Source organism: Xiphophorus maculatus, chromosome 19, assembly GCF_002775205.1.
Source record: "Xiphophorus maculatus strain JP 163 A chromosome 19, X_maculatus-5.0-male, whole genome shotgun sequence".
NCBI classification, from domain to species: domain Eukaryota; kingdom Metazoa; phylum Chordata; class Actinopteri; order Cyprinodontiformes; family Poeciliidae; genus Xiphophorus; species Xiphophorus maculatus.
This window is the reverse complement of record NC_036461.1, coordinates 5304723-5320055: the sequence shown is the minus strand read 5'-3', so window position 1 is coordinate 5320055 and position 15333 is coordinate 5304723. Positions and strand designations below refer to the sequence as shown.

General features: G+C 35.6%; 1 protein-coding gene across 1 annotated transcript; it reads left to right on the top strand.

Annotated features, from left to right (window-relative positions):
- Window positions 1-631: 631 nt before the first annotated feature.
- mis18bp1 (MIS18 binding protein 1) lies at window positions 632-15134 on the top strand. The gene is made up of 16 exons (XM_023352303.1): window positions 632-1468; window positions 2704-2841; window positions 3768-4048; window positions 5328-5401; window positions 6312-6433; window positions 6533-6623; window positions 7692-7798; window positions 7875-8023; window positions 8966-9023; window positions 9101-9788; window positions 10966-11144; window positions 11884-12017; window positions 13395-13537; window positions 13627-13714; window positions 13802-13856; window positions 14767-15134. The coding sequence occupies exons 1-16, from the start codon at window positions 724-726 to the stop codon at window positions 14862-14864; spliced, it is 3150 nt and encodes a 1049-aa protein (XP_023208071.1). The 5' UTR covers window positions 632-723; the 3' UTR covers window positions 14865-15134.
- Window positions 15135-15333: the final 199 nt, after the last annotated feature.

The window sequence follows — 15333 nt, the reverse complement described above, 5'->3', positions numbered from 1 at the left end:
TGTCGAATAAACGCGGCTGCGCGTTCTACTGCCCTCTACAGGAATAAATAAACAACTGCATTTTGTCTCTCTTTTACAAACTTTATTCAGAATAATTATGTTTGAACCAAAAACACTAAAACAAATTTCTTGTGAACAAATTTTTAAAATTAAATATGAATTAAATTATATAGTCTCATTTAGGAAAAAAATAGGATAAGTATGACGTAGAGACGTTTTGTTGTAATGCTCCGTTCAAGTTACGTCGGAATTCGCAAAGAAGTCCGAATTTTAAGATGGCTACGCATTGTTTGCGGTACCTCTTACAAACGTATTCTCAAGCGTTACTTTCCATGGGTAAACACCGATTTTAGTTTGTTCAGTTTGGAGTTGGAGGCGCTACCTGTAACATTGATTTTAGACGGACTTTTACATGTGTGCCTTGTAAAATAGACAGGTTCCCACCACGTATTACTACGGTTGATGCTACTGAAACCCGCAATCAGTCTTATAAGTCGTGGCTGGTTGCACGAATCGCTCCCAGTTTCACAGATGGCGTTACAGTTGATTTTTCGGAATTTCCCAGTTCCGAGTAGAACTGGAACGCAGCATTACAACGCGTCACCGGAACTTTGTCAAAGAGGGTGGGGCTAATGTCTTTTGAAAATTGCGCTTTAGCGGGCTAACTGTTAGCTAATGTATCTGATTTTATTCAATAATCCATTAGATTAATCCCGCAGGATTATGGCGTTTTGTCATTTATTGCAACGCAAAGATCCCAGCTTTCAGTCTCCCGCGAAGATTTTTGCGAGGCTGAAAGCTAAAGTTCAGAAAGAGGCGGAGGGCGACAAGGAGCCGATGCGGCAGGTTGGAGAGCAATACGGACATGGAGTCAAAGCAGGGGGTATCAACAGGGCCGACGGACCGGGATTTAACCGGGACCCCGCGGGGTTCTGCTGGTCCGAAAAGATGACGGAGAAGAACAGGTTTGCTTCCTGTCAAACTCCAGCGCAGGCGGTAACTTTGTCGCCGATGTCCAGCCCCGAGGAAACAGTCGACTATCCGATTAGCCGCGTCCCTCTGCAGCAAGTATCCCCACTTAAAGACAGATTTCGTGGGTTCACACGGAGAAACAGAGTCCTGATGGAGTCCACATCTGTGTCCCAACTCCCGTCTGGGGTCTTCAGAGATCAGAGCCCAGATGATTTCAGTAGGATCCAACCCGCAGGGATTTGCGGGAGGAGTGAGTTCAGTATGGAAGCTCGTTCTCTCAATCCCAGATCTCCATGCTGCGGCTTTTCCCCCATAAAGAACAGGCTGAGGAAGAGGAAACGGGATCTGAATGACACCGAGGACTCAGGTCCACCAAAAGCCAGGAGAAGACCTGCTGCCTTTGGGGACAGCGTTAAGAGCAACCCCTGCAGACCGGGTTGGGGTAATCTTAAAATATTCCCAGAACCAAAAGAACCAGGATCCAGTGGACTCAAACGTGAGTTATTCCCCATGCCTGGTCTCCACTTCATACCTTACATATACAGAGCTAAATAACTTCTATTTTACTGTCATTCCTGCACTTTATATTTATATTTACATTTATATTTTATATTGTATTTTATTTTATTCTGGAGTAACCTCATAACATTGGAACCTCAAACATTGTTCTGAGCCGTATGCAACGAAATTTCGTTCTGCATACACCCTGTGCATGCAAAATGACAATAAAGTCAGTCTAAGTCTATGCCTGTCACAATAACACATTTCGCTAGACAATAAATTGTCCCAGAATTATTGCAATAGACGATAATATTGTTGTTTTGGTACTATTTTCACTTAACTTAATGGTGGTTATGTCATAAAAATGCAAGAACACATTCTCAAAGATCAACACATTTTAAATTCTAACTAACATTTAACACTGGAACTGTAAGACATTTTAAATATCCAAAATAAATAAACAAAACAACAAATAAAATTAATTAGGAAGTCTCTGTAAACAAAATAGTCTGTCAACAAAAGGAGTTAGTTGAGACTAAAGCACCACACAGAAGACTTTTATCGTCCAGTTTTTGATAGAAAGAGAGAAAAACGATAAATGATGCAAATGGAAATTATTGAGCTTGTTTTAATTTATCATGTGATGAATTGATTTATTGGTTATTGGTACTGGCCTATTAATTGCGTCATAAATTAAAATAAGCTCACTAGTTTCCATTCTAATTATTAATATTTTTTGAAGGGCAGTTCTGTTTACAGAGACTTCATAATCCATTTTATTTATTGTTTTGGTGGTGTGTGGTTTTTATTTTCATTTTGTTTATTGTTTTTGTTTGTTGTGTTTTATTTAAAATATCTTCCCGTTCCGGTTTTAAGTGTTATTTACAAAACTACAGCTTTTTTGTAATTGCAGAGTGAACTTGCATTCTTATGCTATTATTACTAATATATTACTTGAAAATGGTCTTAAATACCCTAAATAAATAAAAAAAAAACCCAACAAATAAAATGAATTATGAAGTCTCTGTAAACAAAAGAGGGCAAGTTCAGGCCAGAGTGAAGAGCTTTATCAACCAGACTTTGGTAGAAAGAAAGAAAAGAGCAGAAGCTTGAGCTTGTTTTAATTTGTCATGTGACTAATTGATTTATTGCATAATAATACCATAATTTCAGCTTTTTATTATGACTCGGATGAAAACAAATAATGTTGTTTTTCCTTGTTCTGAACAGGTCCAGCTGTTATTCTGGATACCCGCCCCAGAATGTCTCCCGCCAAGATGTTTGCTGTGATGAAGGAAAGGGAAAGAAGAAGGGAACGTCAGCAGATGGAAACCTGCAGCAGAAGGGATTTCTTTGCAGGGAACGAGAGTACGTACGAGTCCTGAGCCACAGCCATAACGTGCAACAGAGTATCAATGAAACCTTATATCAATAATTTAATTTAAAAAACTTATATATAGGTGCAACTAATGATTATTTTTGAAATTGATTATTCTGATGGTGAATCGGACAGAAAATTGGCACATTCTACAGATTTTTCATTAACCACTTCAGTCTATTTTATCCAATAATAGAAATACATTAAAATACGTAAATAAACAAGTAATTCAATTCCCCTTTTTAAGTAAGAAATAAATAATGTATTGCCTAAAATGCAATAATATAGCATTCCATTTGGAAATCTAAACCAGGTGAAGCTAAAACTATGTCACTTGAGGAGTTTTTGGTAAAACATATTTACAAAACTCTTAGATGCAAAATACTTATAATTTTTGTACAGTTTGTCCTTAATTACTGTTTTGAGTGTGCTTAATTATTTTTAAGTCTGAATGCTCTAGTTAATGATTAATCTATTACAGAATTAGTTAACGATCATTTCGATAATCGACTGATCACGATTAATCCGATTATTTGTTTCAGCTCTGGTTTTGTTTAACATTCTCTTTAACAGACTGCATAAACCATAATCTTTTTTATTTATTTATTTATTTTACCCCTCCAGGGGGTATTTTTGTGGGCTCTAGTGTCCCTTATATGGCTGACAGGAAACGGGGAAGGAGGGGGGGAAGACATGGGAGTCGAACCCGCGACGGCCGCGTCGAGGACTCAAGGCCTCCAAATATGGGTCGCGCTAACCGCTACGCCACCACGGCACGCCCCGCATAAACCATAATCATCAAAATTACACTTAAAAAATGCAGCAGTCTGTGTACAATGAATCCATACAGTATGTAAAATTCACTTTTTAAATTGAGTTATTGAAAAGAAATAAAAGATTTTTTTTTTTCTGTTAGGGAACTTGCAGGAGTCTAGCGACACTTATGTCTCCTCAAATCATCACATGGAGCACATGCAGGACGTTCGCTCAGTGAATACTGCTGTGAACCAGAACCAAGCAGAGTCACCAGGGAGTCGGTCAGAAACCTCGCAGGATACTCCGATCCCTGCTTCGCGCTCCCCTACTGTTTTACTGGAGGACCCGCTGGTGCTCAACACTCCACGAATCTCCATACCGAAGAAAGACGAGGCGGTGTTCAGACGCAACGTTTGGCCCAAGCAGAAGAAATTCCCACTCGTAAGTAGAAACAGAAGACAAACTAATGTTCAATAACTGAAGGAGAGGAGGTCATAGGAAAACAGTCTTCCGTCAGAGGCTTCCTTAAAAACGCTGTAATACAGACTGCTAGAGGAGCTCCTTCTTGCCATCAGCGTCTACAGAAAGTCTTTGAAGAAGCTTTTTTCTTTTTTAAATAAGGGAAAAGCTTATTTAAAAAGCTTTTTAATATGCTTTTTATTTTTAAAAAACTGCTTATTTTTTTAAATAAAAAGTATTTATTTATAAACAATAAATACATTGTTTATAAACAATAAACAACTGATTTATTGTCACAATAAGCAATAAATCAATTAATCACATGATATATTAAGAGAAACTGAGTAATTTTCATTTCTTGATTTATCGATTTTCTCTTTTTCCTCTTTGGTGCTTTGGTCTCAACTGTCCCTTTTTTTTAAAACACAAGTATGTTTACAGAGACTTAATCATTTATTTTATTTGTTGTTTTCTTTATTTATTTTGAACATTTCAAATGGCCTCCAGCTTCAGTGTTAAATGTTCATTAGAATTTAAAGTTTATTTATCTTTGAGAATGTGTTCTTCCATTATTATGCCATTATATCACTTGAAAATGTTCTCAAAATAACAATATTATCATTTATTCCAATAAGTTCTGTGGCAATTTATAGTCCAGCAAAATATGTTATCATGACAGGCCTGCTTACAACAACATTTGGTTTCCCTTTCTGATTAATGACACATTGTTTAATTAAAATTTAATAAAATGGCAACTAAAAGTGGCAGAAACTCAAAGGTTCAAAAAAGGGTGAAAATTTAAAAAAACTAGAAAAAGAAGATTAAGGAAAGAAAAAAAAAACTAGACAAAGTAATTTGACATCAAGGAAGTAAAAAGAAGAGAAACTAGTAAAACAAACAGAAATAATAGCAATTACAGTAAAGTAGAGTGGAAAAGAAAATGTAGGTCAAGAAAAACATGAAGGAAATAAAAAGAAGGAAAAGTAACTTGGGGAAAAAAGTAAAACATGAATTGAAAGTAGAAAAACAAAAGAGATTAAAAAAGGAAAACATGACCTAGAAATGAAATCTTAATGATTTGTTACTTTATTTCATTTTTATTCATACTACAAAACTTTATTATTTGGGTTTAAGGAAAACACGACAACACAGCATCACAAACGTTGAATGCTCTACTTTTCCAAATATTATATCAAATCAGTTTTGTGCAATTGTTGCGTTTCTATTCATCATCAGATGTGTATTTTATTTTTCTTTACAGGAGAATGTGATTCATCTCAGGAACTGGTTCCTGAGGAGGAATCGTAAGGGTTTGTTTGTGGACGGGATTCATGTGTAAGTGTCTGTCGCTCATAACAGGGCTGGGCAATAAGGCTTAAAAATTAAATCTCCTATTTTTTTCATGCCTGATCTGATTTTAATTTTTTTTATTTTTTTGCTTTTTATGCAAAATAAGAAATTACAAATGACAGAAACTATTTTGAAAAGGTAGAATTTATTTCAGTCAACCCTTCTGTGAGGTGTACAATGGTGTATTAAGGCCAGGCTATGAGGATTTTTGTTTTATTATGAGAATAACTTCATAATATTGGCAGAATAAAGAGGCAATTTTACCAGAAGGACAAAGCTTGGACAGGGTGAGCAGCTCTGTTTGTGTTCTTATTCTTTATTATTATTTATTTGCACCATCAGTTTAAGATCCTGGTACTCGTAATATTTGCTGCTGATATGTTAAAAGATTTAGTATTTTCTTATCTGTAAAACTTGTAAAACCCACAAGATCCTCAGCATTCCTCATTTTAATCTTTGTTATTTTTTCTGTTAAAGTACTTATAAAATTATGACTTTATTCTGGTAAAATTATGACTTTCTTCTCATATCATTTTGATTCTACTGTCAAATGACTTTATTCTTGTAATATTATGATTTTAATCTCTGAATAAGAAAATGAAATTGTAGCCTGACCCTTGTATTTTGTTGTAGCGTTGACCTGAATTCAAAGTTTAAATAAACAGAAGCTGTGAAACAAGATGGCCGCCCTGTGCGTGCTGACGTTACGCTGAACTATGGAAACCCAAGGAGTTCATTGGTGGGGGAAAAAAAATTGGGATTTTCTCAAAGTTTAACCTTCAAAACCAAAAATTTGATAAATCGATAAAATTGTTTTATCGCCCAGCCTTGTTTTGTACCTTAACAGTGAGATTTTAGAGTGAACGCTTCCATTTTGTTTCTCTTTTCCTCCTAGAGAGGAGAACATTCAGTGGAACAGCAACATCATCACCGAGCGGATCTCCAGATTGGTGCTGAAGACCGTCTCCGGCAGGGTGTACATCCTACAGGGACAGATGAACATCAAACTCGCCTCTAGTAAGACTGAACACCAAATCGTAATGGCCGCTTTAATTGTTTTTTAGAAAAGAAAGTGAGCGGGTGTTTTTTTCTGATTCTCTCTCTTTGTTCCCTCAGGTTTTCCAATGAAGTTCCTGAAGAAGTTTGTGAATGGCTTCCCCTCAAACTGGAAGGCGATTTATGAGACGTTTCTGTTGGAGTCGAAAGAGTAAGAGGCTTGACAATATGGCTAAAAAACGTATCACAACATAAAAGTTTCATATCAGTCGATATTTATAGTTATTAATTAGTTTTTTTGTTTTAGATATCTGAAATACGGTCAAACTGGTGGCGGGACCTTTCCAGTTTTTCCATTTTTAAGCAGTTAGGTGGCGAAACCTTAAACTGCTACTTTGGCAGTTACTCAAAAGGCTGTTGCTAGGTAACCAAAGCTGGGGGAGGGGGGTTACTTGAAACTGTTACCCAGCAGGCCGTTGCTAGGTAACCAAAGAGTGAGTTGAAGCCACTCACTTTGCCGTGAATGTTTGAGGGGCTAAAGTTGTGTGGTTCTGAATCAGGTTCAGTGAAATTATTTATTATTCTACCAGACATTTATTGATATTGATCACTTGTCTATCACCATTTATATTGTTATTGATTATTGTTGGAATCTTACCTGCAACTATAACACATTTAGTGTGGTGACAAAGTTTTTTTGTCACCATTAAATGTTTTCATCAGCATACAAAATAACCAGAATAAATGGAAAATGCCGTTTTCTTGTGAAAATCCATGTTTAGGCATCAGAGTGTTTATTCTTGACTTTATTACATTGAAGTAAAACTTGTAGTTTGATGGGTTGAAAAAGAAAATATTGGTAGCTGTTGGTGCGGACACAGGGAAAAATAATACAGTTTCTGAGTAATTAACCTGGTCAACAGATCGATTGTATTGTTATAACTTTATTCTTGTATTTAAACCAACATTTTTTATCTGACCCTGATACTTCTTCATACAACTCACAGAAGGGACGATTGAAATAAAAGTCACTTTTTGGAAATACTTACTGTTAATTATTTTTTAAGAAAAGAAACTGAGCAAAAACAAAATTGATTAAATTTGGATTTGGTATGAAAAAATCTGAGATTTTATTTTTAAGCCATACCGCTCAGCCCTGACCTTTCGATCGTGTTTTAGAGGAAAAACATCGCCTAATTTCTGACATCTATACCCATGCAACATTTTCATTTGATCAATTTCTTTATTTTTATGAATAAATATTACCTTGTTTCTACAGCCAGGCAGAGAAGAACAAGGATGCCGCCATTTTGTCTAAGAATGAATCCCAGCTCCCTTCCAGGCATCAGCCTGTGAGGCAGCAGAGACGAAAATCTGTAAAAACACGTAAGAACAAGATGAACAGATGGGCTGCTGGGCGTTAACATAGATCTGTTTCTGAGTTTTAATTTTCTAATTTCAGCCGAGTTGCTTCCTCCTCCCTCCTCCCTCAACGTGTCTCGAAGCGGCCGCGTGATCAAGCCTCCTCTGAAGTACTGGAAAGGAGGAAGAGTAATCCTAGACGCTCATATGAACGTTACCATCTACGAGAATTACGAGACAACCGGCCCTGTAAGCACACACGACAATGACCAATCACTGATAATCAATCAATCATTCAGTCTGTTTTTTGTTATTTCTATGACCTGAGAGATCTGAAAGGCCTGATACAGAGAACCAATGCTGATATCCAGGGACTGAACGATTTATCGGATTGATCAATTATTGAAATAATCGTCAACTAATTTAATAATTGATTAATCTTTACCAAAAGTATACAAACTAAAAAAAGGCAAATTGCTTAAAAAATAACACTGAGAGCAGTAATTAAGCCAAAACTTTACAAAAAAAAATAGACATTTTGCATTTAAAATAATTAAAAAAATTATGTTCTACCCAAAACTACTCAAGTAGCAGTTTTAGCTTCACCCAATTCAAATTCTGTTAAAAACTGTTTATTTTTGGCACCATTTAATCAATTATTAATCGGTTAATCAAAAAAATAATTGACGGATCAGCCATACACCGTATTAATGTTAAGTTGAGCAGAAAGGGCTGAACTTTTCACAAGCTGCAGATTCTTTGCTACAAATCATCAAGCGTACACTAAAGGAATGGTAAATTATTGAATTTTAAACAATAAAATGTTAATTTCCTTTTTTTTTAATTATTTTTTTATTTTTATCTTTTAATGTAAAAATGGCTCAAGCGGTTAAACAAAAAATCTTCAGAATGTGCCCATTTTTTATTTAATTGCCAGAATAATATATTACTAATTGTCAGTTGCAGCCCTAACAAATTTAAATTCTAATATGTCTGAATTAAAACAATTTTGGAAAGAAAGGCTGGTCATAATTTCCTTACAAAATAATTCACAGTTATTAGGAATGCTTGGTGGGAGCTGTCAAAGCTCCATTATATGGCTTTTTTTTTATCTGATGAGTCAAAAACTAAAATAATTGCTAGTTGCATTCCTGTCCAGTTTCTCAGTTGTTAATATTCTTGTTCTCACAGGATATTTTAATGAGCACGTCCAAGAAGCCGGTACAAGTCCTCTTCCCCTCCAGTGACGGTAAATTGGTCAGCAGAGGAAAACAATTGGCGCTGAATTGTGCAAAGATTCATCACAAATGTTTCCTCTGCTTCTAGGTTTGAAGCGACGCAAATCGAGTCAAGACGAGGGCAGCTCTGTACCAGAGAGACGGGTAAAGGTGGACAGGAAGCTGCACAGAGCTGAGGCTAACTGGGACCAGAAAACCGCTGATTCAACTAACGAGATGATTAGCAATCAAAAAGCTGTTTCTGGCAGAAAGAGGTGCAAACGTCAGAGTCCAGGTGCAGAGAAAAGTTCGGGTTCGGACGCCGGTCCAAAGAAACGACGTGAACCTGAGAGGTCATCAAAGAAACATACACAGAACGCCACCAGGCCGTCAAGAACATCAGAAACTATCACAAATCCTCATGAGTCTCTTCCAGTTTGCAATAACGCATCAAACCGATTGTCGTGCGATTACGAGTTGCGGAGCACCAGAAGGAGACGAGCGAATGCAGGGCGCGGTGCGAAAGGTTTGACGAGTTCTGTCAAATCAGAGCCGGATGATGAGGTTTCTTCCAGCCAGTCCCCAGAAGCTCTGAAGGAGAAAAAGAAAAGCAGAGCAGCGAGAAAGAGGAAAGAGGTGCAGAAGAAGAAGGAAGAGAGCAGGAGTAGCAAGGCGCCACCACCGGCGACGGCGACGAAGCCCGGGAGGAAACGGCAACAAAACAAAGGCGGCACTGTTGTTCCGCACGAGAAAGACAGAGACGAGTGGACGGAGGACGAGATCCTGAAACTGCAGGAGTACGTAAACAATCCTAGAATATTAATAAAACACGCAAAAATGAGATGAAGCTCTGAGGGGGAAAAGGAAATCACTGCAGTTTCATGTGAAATTCAACTGTTATTTCACCAAATATTGATCTCTGGCTGCAACTAACAAATATTTTATTTATCGATTATTCTATTGATTATTTTGACGATTAATCAATAGGACCAAAAAAGGCATATTCTGAGGATTAGGATTTTTTAATAACCACTTATATAGTATCAGAAACTAATTAAAAGATGAAAGTAAACAAATAATTCAATTCATTTTTTGAATAATGCTATCTTATTGCCTAAAATTCTGTAAGATAGCATTCCTTTAGTGTATGCTTAATCATTTGTACAAAGGATACATCTGCAACTAAAAAAATACTTCTAACATCAACATGTGAAAAGTTCAGCCCTTTCTGTTTGACTTAACATTAATACACCGAAGAATTGATTTAGTAATTGATTCAAACGGTGATTAATATGAGAATTTTTTAACAGGGATTGAACCAGGTGAAGCTAAAACTGACACTTGAGGAGTTCTAGGTAGAATATATTTACAAAAAAAAGATTTTTCATTTTAAATATAAAGTTTATAGATATTTTTTGGTCAGTTTGGGCTTAATTACTACTCGGAATATAAAGTTTTTTCAGAAAATGGAGTCTGTTACTCCCGTTAATGATTAATCGGTTACTAGATTAGTTGACGATTATTTTGACAATTAATCACTATTAATAGTTTCAACCCTACTCTGAATTTTTCATAAATCAAACCATTAGTGTACTCTTTATTAAAAATTCATAAGATTTTTTTTTCTCTTTTTTTAATATATTAACTTCAAAACATTGGAACTGCAATATTTTTACCCAGAATTTGGAAGAAAAGTCCTATTCTGATGCAATATTTGTTTGGAGATCATAATTCACGTACCAATCATTCACAATCTACATCTCTATTCCCCTTTGTGCATGTCATGTTCATATTTTAGTGTGTAAGATGGAGTGGAAATTGTAAAACGTTAGGGATATGTGTTTAAAAAATATCAATCAATAAAGCTAAATAATTAGCAGCAATCTCTTAAGATTTTTTTTTTGAATAGCTATTGCGTTCAGTTTCTGCTTGTAGGTCTGTATGATAATCGATGTTTGATTGTGTTTTTTACAGGGCAGTGAGCTGCTATCCCAGACACGTAGTGGGTTACTGGGTGAAGGTAGCGAGGATGGTGGGGACACGTTCAGCTGAAGAGTGCTTCGAGCAGCACACCTCCCAGGGAAACACCCAGAGTCCCAAGAAAAGCACCAAGAACTGCAAAAAGGTGAAGGAAGTGGCGGCAAAACCTGCAGGTAAATATGGGTGCTTTGCAGTAGGAAGGACCGCTATGAATCTCACTAACAATCTGGAACAACTAATAACTAGATCTGCACAATATATAATTCTGTACAATATTACAAAGATTAAGAACTGCACGGGGGTCATATTTTTATACATATATACCAATAATTAATCCGATTAATCACCATTAATCAACTATTGAAATAATTCTCAACTAATTTAGTAATTGATTGATTGTTAGCTGGAGTGCAGGGTCAAAGAAAAACATTTGCTGAAGAAAAATAAATGTATTCGGAGCAGTAATTAAGCCAAAACTGTACAAAATATTTAAATACTTGATGTATTTAAGATAAAAACACCATTGTCTGTAAATATGTTCCACCCAGAACTAATCAAGTGGCACAGTTGTAGCTTCACCCAGTTGAACTTCACTAGAGGAATGTTGCATTTTAGGCAATACAATGTTTATTTTCTCTTTTTAAAAAATAATAATTTGCATCTTTTAATGAATTTATAATATTTGTATTAAAAGGCTGTAAATGGTTAAATACAAAAAATCTGCAAAATATCAGATTAATCATCAGAATAATTGTTAGCTGCAGCACATGGCTGCCTGGACGCTATATTTGTTTTGACATTGAAGGTCAAAAGTCTGGAAAATGTAGGTTTTTGAGTGTGATTGAAGGTGTCTGAATTTCTGAGGTATTTATGTGGCGTTTTAGCGGGCTGTGAATCTGTGTCCTCTTCCAGAGATTCCTGTGATATCTGCCAGATTCGGGACGCTTAAAAGGATTAAGCAGGTGCGGCAGTTCCTGGAGAATCTGCCCGGAGAAGAAGTGGACGATGCTTTCAGCTCGGCCTACATGCAGAACAAACGCATGGAGGTGCGTTTTCATAATTTAATCGGCTGATTCGGGTGGCTTTATTTCCATCCATCCATTATCTTATACCCTTTTCCCTAGCTGGGTCGGGAGGGGTGCTGGTGCCTGTCTCAACGGTCAAGAGGCGGGTTACACCCTGCACAGTTCCATCGCAGAAATTTTAAATTCGTTTATCTAAAATTATCCTATGTCCTAAATTGAAACACGTTACTTACAGTTCTTAAATTTTGCCGTGGCGGGACTATTTAATTTAGTAAATGTTATGTATCTTTTTTCCTTGCGGGACTTTCCGTCAGGCAACCGTTTGAGTCGCACACTAACGTCTTCATTACGTTCTTTTTTAAAATACAAACTTTATTAACAACAATAACAGTGACAATTTCAGAGAATACGAAACAAAATCAGCATAAACACAATCATACCCTGTGATACTTACAATATCTTACACTTGTTAACATGTCAGGTAGCTTGACTTCTAGGTCATGCATGCTAGTAAAAGAACGAGATTATTGTGTTCTGTGACCGCTGCTAATATACCCTTGCTAGCTAGCTAGCCTAATTTCTGTTGCTAACCCATACGAAGCTAAGTGTATTCTGTGCAAAAAAAAGCTAATCACAGAAAACTGTGTCTGAGGTTTAATGGATCTTACCTATTGAATAATTTTCACTTCAACAAAGTTGTTACTGTTTAGTTTATTGAAGGATTTACAGCTATTATCAAATCACTAAATCAGTTTATAGAAATTAAATAAAAACAAACAAAAAAGACATGGAGGACAACATGGCAAAATGCAATTTTAGGTTAAACACATTGACTGAGGTGTAATAAATCAGATCACAACCAGGCACTTAAATTGTTTGGAGTTTGCTAAAATATTGTTTTATATGTCCTTCACATTTTATTTTACTATCACTAAATATAACATCAGTTGGCATTAAATTCCACAATTGCATACCAAGGAGCAACACAGCTATTTTCTGTACATTAGTAATATTTTTTTGGTAAAGTCCATCTCTTTTTGATAGCATTTATAGTAAAATGTACATGTATATTTTGGTTGCATTATATATTTTGAAGTAAAATTAAAATTCAGCTGAGAAGAAGGAGATTTAGGAAAACATGGAACCAAAAGAGAATGGAAACAGTACAATTTCTTTCTCAATAATTTTCCATTCTTTCATATATATATATACATATATATATGAAAAAGGTTTTATATATATATGCAATTTTCATTTTAAATTGCTGTGGTGATAAAGGTCTTAAACTTCATTCATAATAGTCTTTTAAAATTCTTAAATTTGAGTTGTTGAAACCTGCAGAAACCCTGCATGAGGAATTATGAGCAAGCTTGTCCTCCTTTCTCTGTCGATGCTCAGATCCCCTCCTTGTGTTCGAGTGAAGATCACGATTTTGCGATATCAGACCTGGAGCCTCAGACGCCGATGTCGTCGTGTTTCCCTGAGGCGAAGACGCCTCAGTGTTCGCACATAACTCCTGGCATGCTCGGCTCTCCAAACACGTAAGGCCTCTGCATCTGCTTTCTAACATGAAACACATGGAAAGTACATACAAACGAGCGTCTCACGTTTTATTTTTTCACTTCTTAAGGAAAAATGACGACAAGTACATCTTCCAGCTACAGAAGAGGATGAAGAAGAATCAATTTAATGTCTGCAAAACCTCGTCTTCTAAAACGGTACTGACTCCTAGTGAATTAAAGGTTTTCTTTCTGAGATTTACAGGATATAAAATTACACATTTATTTCCTATTTTTATCTTTCAGAGGTTCTTACCCACACCTTCCACTAAGCGAACTGTACAAAGATGCTCTAACACAGGTAGGCTTAAACCTGTAGAAACTCACTGTTTATAAAAAATAATGCCATCATAAGTAATTTCCATTCTTTTTTCACCTTTACTGCCTTGTATGCCTAAAGCAAAGCAGCAATAAACTAACAATTATTTTAGACATTGATTATTCTAAAAATTTATTTTGTAACTAAGAAAATTAACATTTTATTGCCTAAAATGCAACAACATTGCATTTCTTTAGTGATTTTGAATCAGTTGGACCTAAAACTACGACACATGAGGAGTTTTGGCTAAAACATATTTACAGGCAATAATATTTTTATCATAAAAACAAAAGGTTTCTATATTTTAAACAGCTTTGGCTTAATCACTGCTCTAAATATTTTGGGGGGAGTTTTAGCAACTGACCGTTTTTGAGTCTGTATTTTCCATTTAACAATTAATCAATGACTAAATTAGTTGACAATTATTTAAATAATTGATTAGTCACAATTAGTCAGATTAATTGTTTCAGCCCAGGTAGATATATAGGTAAATGGCACGTTTTAGATGTTTCCCTGATTTCAGTTCAGAGTATTAATAAAGAAACATTTAACCAAAGTCATACGGTTTAGAGGCAAGGCTACAAAATAATGAGGAAATGTATGTACACTTATATGACATCAATAAATACATTTCTTTCCCTCATTCTTGTGGCTTTTAGCAAATAGAAATTATTTTAGTAATTCTAACTGAACTGAAACAAGAAACGTCTTGTCTGATTTAACTTTATTTGGTACACATAGACGTCTGTAAACGTCACATTAAAGGTGGAAAAAGGTTTGAAAATTATTTATAATCGGCTCATTTTTAAAACCTCAAACATCTGGCTTTATTTTATTTTACACTAAGCAAACTCCAGTTTTTTTGCCTTAAATCTATGATGCCTCTGTCCAGGAAAGGACATGTCTTTTGTGTTTGAGATGTCCCCCGGCGATGATGGCAATATTTCCGAAAGCGATGAGGAGGAAGACTTTTACTTCTCAGACGACTGAGTTGGACTCATGGGATAAATGTACAAATATCTCAAGATTTTTAGTTGAAATTCTTTTCAGGAAACTCAGAAAATCACAGTGAAGGAGTAACGTTCAACCTTCTGAGGTTTTTCTTAGGAAATGCAGCGAGTTGGACGTTTAAACGCACTTCTGTTGCTGGTTATGACCTGAAAAGTGATGCTCTGGGCATCCTATGAACTTCTGTAAATCTGTTGTTTCTTTAAAATCGTTCAAAGAACTCTTTGTAATTACATTTTTGAATAAACCTTTTTTTATTCTTTCACTATTTATTGATTTGTAATTAGATAAACTTGAAGGCAAAAAAAGAAACACTAATGTGTTCAATTCTGTGTTTTGGACAAAATATTTTAAATAAACTAAATAAAACTCAAATGACCAGACGATACATATTTACCTGTTTAGGTATTTTTGTGAAGTTGCATCTTCACAAAAGAGATCTTTGTTGATG